Raw genomic sequence first — 7,091 nt, 5'->3', positions numbered from 1 at the left:
GATAAATAAACTTGAAGATAACTCTGAACCTAATAGATCCAAGCAAAAGACATTTATATTTGCTAAACCTCAAGATATCAATGCTCTTAAAACATCTGTGCAAAATCAATCCATGATAAATAAACTTGAAGATAACTATGAACCTAATAGATCCAAACAAAAGACATTTATATTTGCTAAACCTCAAGATATCAATCCTCTTAAAACACCTGTGCAAAAGCAATCCATTATAAATAAACCAAGAGATAGTTTTAAAACTAATACATCTGAGGTAAAGGCATTTGTATTTGCTAAAAATTTAGGTATTCTTCCTTATAAAATACCTGTGCAAAACAAGTCTGTATTAAATAAAATTGAAACTAGTACTAAACCTAGTACACCCAAACAAAAGACATTTATATTTGCAAAACCTCAAGATATCAATCCTTTAAAAATACCTGTGCAAAATCAACAGTCTATAATAAATAAACCTGGAGATAACTCTAAGACATCCGAACAAAATACATTAGTATTTTCTTTACCCCAAGATGTCAATGCTTTTAAAATGCCTGTACAAAATCAATCTTTAATAAATGAAGTCAAAGATAACAATAAACCAGTGCAAAAGAAATTTGTTTTTGCAAAATTTCTAGATAATAGTACATTTAAAGTACCAGTGCAAAATAAAACTTCAGTGAAATTAGTAGAAAATACCTTTAAACCTAAACTTCCTGAGCTACCACAATTTGTTTCAACGAGAGAAGAAACTACTGAAATACCAGTGCGATACAAATCGGTAAGTAATACAACTACCCTAAACTCTGCTGGTAGAACACATTATCAAGAATTGCTAATAAATAAGAAGATTGAACCTGCTTCACCTGTGATTTTAAATTCATCTAAAAATGAAAAATCTTTTATTATTAAAAAACCGTCGTTTTTTAATTTAGAAAACATTTCCATTCCAAAACCAAACACTTCTAACATAACATTAAGCTCTTCAGCAATAACTAATAAATTTAAGAACATCACATCCATCGCCAAAATACCTACAGACGCTTTTATTAAGTCATCAAATTCAACATCTACAGTCAATATTAATGATGTTAATTATAAACAACAATTTTCAAACTTAACTCAAGAATTAAAAGTTGCGCCTTCAACTATAACAAAATCAAAAATATATATTCCACACAATGGTAAAAACTATATGATAAGATCTGGTAAAATAGTAAAATCAGATATTCAGCCTCCAAAATTAAATCCTTTATCGTTTAAAACAAAACCAACAATTTTAATACCGGAATCAGTTGTACAAACAAAAAACCAAGGAAATATAATTGTTTCGCCCTCAGAAAATTCAAAAACTTTTAATACTCCTAATATTACCAAATTTGTAGCCAAAATGGAAAAACTTCCAAATGGAAAATATCAAATGTTACCAACTCAAGGAAATATACCTGCCGGCTTAGAAAACTTGTTTAAATCAAATTCTCAGTTTGTTAAACATAGTACAGTTACAGATAGACCTCACAGTCCAAATGGAGATTATTTTGTTTCTGTTGAAAATAATCCCTCATCCTCAGAAGGTATTAAACAGCTTCAGAATTCTAAAGAGACTGATCAATTTAAAAAACCATTGCAAGTATTATTTCCAAAATCTCAGGAGACTAAAATTTTAAAGAAAACTACAACTAACAAAATTTTACCCTTTACCTTTACCAAAAAATACCAAGTAATAGATAATAAATCAATTATTGGTGGAAATCATGGAAAAACTGTTAGTTTTCAAGGAAAATCTAATACTAATCTAAGAAAAAATTTTGTTAATCAAAGAAAAACTTATGCTAATCAAGGAAAAGTTCGTAATCCAAAAATGTGTGCTCCATCTGAATTTATTAAACTTAAACCGAATCCTGAATCTTTAAATCAATTGAAAATACAACAAATGAATTCTGCTAATAGTGGTTAGTATAAAATATTATTATTTTAAGATATATCCTGTTTTAAACTTTTTTATTTCAAAATTAAAAAATAAATTGTTTAGTGGTTAATATTTTTAAAATAACGACAAAGTATTAATAAATATAAAAATTATTAAAAGAACCTGTTTACATGCTCGACAATGACTTAATCAAAACGGGTTTTAAATATTTGCACTTACATTAATACTTTTTAGCAAGAAATTTTAAATTGATATCTTATTTTTTTATTTTCATTGAAATTTTTGTATATTAAATAATATTTTATTTATTTTAATACTAGTAAAACAACAAATAATAATCTTGAAAATCTTCTATTTTACCTTTAGACTTGCAGGATAAACCAACTGTAAAATTAAGTTTAAACGAGCAAGGAAATCCTCAGTTATTAATAAAGGTTTTAAAAACAACCAATGAACTTCCATTAGTTACTACTGTTGCGGCTACAAAAGAAACATTACCGGTTTCAGATGAAGTATCAAATTATCCTGAAGTATGGTTTTATCTAAGTTGGTGTTTTAAATATACTTAAACTTTTTTATAAAATTAACCATTTTTCAGATTTCAAATGTCTGTAGCATCTCATTAAAAAAGTTTTCAGAAAAAAATAAAGTATCTTTGCCTAAAAAACCTAGAAAATCAATACTTAAGAAAAGTTCTGGTTTTAGTAAGAATATTCTTTGTTATAGTAAATCATTTTTATTAATTTATGTTTAAAATTTAGGTGAACATAACATGGGTCGACCTCCTACTTGCGAATATGAATATTGTGATACTTTAACTGAGGGGCTAAAATTGATTGATAATATGTATTGTAGTTTAACATGTAAAAAGTTTAATACAAAACTTATGTTAGCTACACAAAAAAAACCTGTAGTTAGATTCAATTTAGAAGAGAATGATCAAAAGAAGCCTGTGATTGATCGAAAAATGCTCTTATTGAAATTGAGAAATAGAATAAATAAAAGGAAACAGTTAAAACAATCTTGTCAGCCTGAAAAATCACCACGAATTGATTTTATTGAACATGAAAAAAAATCCATTATTATAAAAGCAATTTGTGAAAAACCCTTTTGTAAATCAGTTCGTAAATCTTTTCGTAAATCAAAAAATGGTTCAAAGTCAGATGATGATGAAATTTTACATTTTAGAGTATATAACTTTTACTTCTAATTTTTAAATTTATAAACTTGAACTTAATTAAATAATCAATTAGTTTACAATTTTGGTTTCTTTTCTAGCCTCAAATTGACTATAACAGAATAAACAACTATATACAATGTTTGCAATTCACAACTGCTCCTTTAAAACTATTTAATAAGCCTTTTCCAACTGAACCAAATTTGTTCAGAGTAGGACACAAATTAGAAGGTATTGACCCTGGACATGAAACATTGTTTTGTGTAATGACTGTCATAGAAGTTATTGGTAATTATTTTTCATGTTAACTCATTTTTATTAAATAAAGTTTTGACTTGTATTTTAATTTTATTAGGTTATCGCATTAAATTGCATTTTGATGGTTACTCTAATGTTTATGATTTTTGGGTAAATGCTGATTACCCAGATATATTTTATCCAAAATGGTGTGAACAAAATTCACGTATTTTACAACCACCAAAAAATTATAAAAATAAATTTAATTGGACTGACTACTTTAGACAAAAGCTTGCTTTTCCAGCTCCAAAATGGAATTTTAGTTCTACTAAACATCTTGCTGTAAGTTGTATACTATTTCTATTATATTTTTAATACAAATTTATTCAATCATATTGCTAAATTATAAGGATTATGTTTGTTCTTATAATATTTTAATAATATCAGTGATTTGATATTTTGTATTTCAGACATGTCCTACGCATAAATTTGAAATTGGATATAAATTAGAGGCATTGGACAAATCGACTCGTACATCATCAAAACCAGTTATATGTGTTGCAACTGTTGCTGATGTTTTGGGTGATCGTATATGTATTCATTTTGATGGCTGGTCTATAGATTTTGATTATTGGGTTGATGTCACATCAAGTAATTTACATCCAGTTGGATGGTGTAGTAAAAACGGTCGAACTTTAGCTCGACCTAAGTGTTATAATGGTATTTTAACTATTTATATCCTTAACGCTTTTTTTTTTTTTACCATTCAATTAATAAACACTTAATTTATAAAACTGTTTTGCAGATTATCGAGGTAGAAAACCTTTTTCTTGGTCTTCCTACTTAAAAGAAACTAATAGTAAACCAGTGCCAGAAGAAGCATTTATTCATGAACCACCACTGGAATTTACTGTTAACATGGCAATTGAAACTGTTGATATTGTGGTTCCATCATTATTGAGAATTGCTAAAGTGATTGATGTTAAAGGCAATGAAATAAAAATACTTTATAATGGGTTTAATCCAATGTATGAATATTGGGTTGCAAACGATAGTCCAGATATTCATCCTGTTGGATGGTCTTTAAAAACTAATCATCCTTTAGAAATACCTGCAGGTAAATATGATATTATTATAACATAGATAATTTACTTTTTTTGTTGAATTTTTTTAAAATGTAGTAATTAGAACTTCCTGATAACACGTATTTTAATAATATTCCCTGAATTATATAGTAAAGTATGTATAATTTTTTTATAAACCTTACAAAATGCATTACTTTATCACAATTTTTAAATAATTTGTGTAATATTTTTATTATTCTACTTGGTCAACCAAAAACTGTGATAAACGCTCCAACTAGTATAGTATAGTTAACTTAAATTCCAACTAGTATTCTAATTTTATTTATGTTCTATAATTTTATTTTAATCTCTTTATTTTGAATATGAATTTCATAAATTATTGATAACTCCAATTTTAATGTTAGTTAAGTTATCTATTAGTAGAAAAAAATAAAATATTTAAATAAATTTAAATACATTAAATAAAACACATATTTTTAGTGCATAAAGAAATAAACAAATGGTTTATATAGTATATATATATATATATATAAATGCTTACTCTGGAATATAATTATACTTGTAAATTACAACCAATTTTAAATTAAAAATTAATTCTCAGGTGTATATTAAGTCAGGAAAATCTCGACTTTATTTACACCTTAATTTACGAATATTAACCATTTGCTAATTTTTATTTTATTACATATTATTAATCACTTTTTAGTACATATTTGATAGGAGTTTAAAATTGATATACATTATTTTATTTATATTTTTAATATCTAATTATGTATAAATAAAGAAATAAATATGATATATAAGATATGATAATCACCTAACATAATGATTAAAATAATTAAAATATATTTTTAATTTATAAAATATTAGAATTTTTTAAGCCCCTAATAACTTAAATTGTTCAAGTTAAAAGTGTTATAATTTTTTAATTAATTTTGAAATAATTATTAGACAGTCAAAAGCGTCATTGTTGTGGAGTTTCTGGTTGTAATGGAAAAGGCAACATAAATTGTATGATAAGTAGTCATAATGATGTTAAAAGTTGTCCATATGTTATTGATAATTGGAGAAATACAGTTACTGGGTATTCATTAATACCGGATAGAGTGAAAACATTTGTAAACCCTACTATGAAGTAATTAAAATAACATTTAATTGATATTTAAAACAATTTTATGAGTTAAATATAAAGCAATTTATTCATTTTATTAGACCACTGCCCCAGACTGAAATTCCTAGAAAACTTTCTAAGAAACCTCATAATGAATTTTCAAAGGAACTTTTAAAAGAACCTCCTAAAAAAATTCCAAAGAAACTTGTTAAAGAACTTCCAAAGAACCTTCCTAAAAAGCTTCCTAAGAAGCTTCCTAAGAAGCTTCCTAAGGAACTTCCTAAGGAACTTCCTAAGGAACTTCCAAAAAAAACCAAACGAAAATCAAAGAAACAAGAAATGTTAAGGGAAAAAAAAGTAATAAGTAAAGCAAAATTAATAGCAATGAGAAAAGCTAAAAAAAAAATGTTCGAAGTTAAGAAAAAGAAATATTTAAGGTAATATACACAATGTTCACAAACACATTTATTTTTATTTAATATTTTATGTTTTTAATTATTTATAGTTATGTTGCGTCACGTACAATGTTTGGTGTTAAACATGTCAAATCAAAGGATCATTGGTCAAATTATAATGGCTCACGCATTGCAACAATTATGGATGAAATGGAATTGCGCATTGATGATCCATGGACATATTTGCACAATGATGATTTTATAACATCAAAAGCAAAGCGTAACAAATTAAATACTAGACGCAATGCTATTTCAGGCATACCAATGGTAAATTCAAGTGATGTAAAATCATGGTCTGTATCACAGATAGCCGAGTTGGTTGACCGTGTTGTGATGAGTAATTCTATATACCGAAGTGGAAAAGAACACATTTTTGCATCTCCAATTTTCATAGATAAAGTATAAACAAATATTTATCATAATTTTTTAAAATTATTTATAAGTAATATTCTTGTGTGCAGGGAATTGATGGTGAGAAATTCTTAAAATTAACAGAGGATGACCTTATAGACTTTTTTCATCTACCTCTTGGTATTGCACTTAAAATATCCAGTGCCATTACAATATTGAGAAATAGAGTTCCTCAACCAGCAATTTTTAATAATATTGATTCACTTGAACTTGAATAAAAAATTAATTATACCAATTATTATAACTTTTTGTTTTTATTTTTATTTATTTCATTTTATAAGTATTTATATATTTTTTAAGCTCAATAATGGTTAATGTTGTATTTTTAAGTTATTAAATTAGAAATATGTGTATTAAATATTTTAAATGGAGTTGTAGTTTAATAATTTCTCCAAATACCCATTCTTGAATGGATCATCAGTCTTGGTTACTTGTCTTTACTAATGATTGAATCTAAAAATATTGGATAATTACTAAGCTATGCTAAAATGTTGATAAAAAAATAAAAATTACGACAAGAATTGGCAACAATGGAAAAGGATAATGATCATTTTTGATATTTACTAATACTGTCAATATCTTTTATCTGATGGTCAGTAGTAAGTACATAGAATGTATTATAACTACATTACGAAATATGTTTAGTATTTTTGATTTTTGTAGAAAAATAAAAGGTCAAAATTCGTTAATA

The 7,091-nt window shown here is 25.8% G+C and overlaps 1 protein-coding gene across 1 annotated transcript in view; it reads left to right on the top strand.

The window, feature by feature from the left end:
- LOC112691706 overlaps positions 1-6,641 on the top strand; it is an 11,591-nt gene extending 4,950 nt beyond the window's left edge. The window contains exons 5-16 of the mRNA XM_025566074.1: positions 11-1,946; positions 2,291-2,454; positions 2,523-2,628; positions 2,686-3,113; positions 3,203-3,389; positions 3,457-3,680; positions 3,809-4,058; positions 4,144-4,455; positions 5,375-5,558; positions 5,636-5,971; positions 6,040-6,388; positions 6,451-6,641. Of these exons, the coding sequence (XP_025421859.1) occupies positions 11-1,946; positions 2,291-2,454; positions 2,523-2,628; positions 2,686-3,113; positions 3,203-3,389; positions 3,457-3,680; positions 3,809-4,058; positions 4,144-4,455; positions 5,375-5,558; positions 5,636-5,971; positions 6,040-6,388; positions 6,451-6,618 (4,644 nt within the window). The 3' untranslated portion in view covers positions 6,619-6,641. The remainder of the gene's footprint in view (positions 1-10; positions 1,947-2,290; positions 2,455-2,522; positions 2,629-2,685; positions 3,114-3,202; positions 3,390-3,456; positions 3,681-3,808; positions 4,059-4,143; positions 4,456-5,374; positions 5,559-5,635; positions 5,972-6,039; positions 6,389-6,450) is intronic.
- Positions 6,642-7,091: the final 450 nt, after the last annotated feature.

This window comes from Sipha flava, unplaced genomic scaffold (assembly GCF_003268045.1).
Source record: "Sipha flava isolate LNK unplaced genomic scaffold, YSA_version1 66_pilon_pilon, whole genome shotgun sequence".
NCBI lineage: Eukaryota > Metazoa > Arthropoda > Insecta > Hemiptera > Aphididae > Sipha > Sipha flava.
This window is presented reverse-complemented; position numbering and strand designations above follow the sequence as displayed.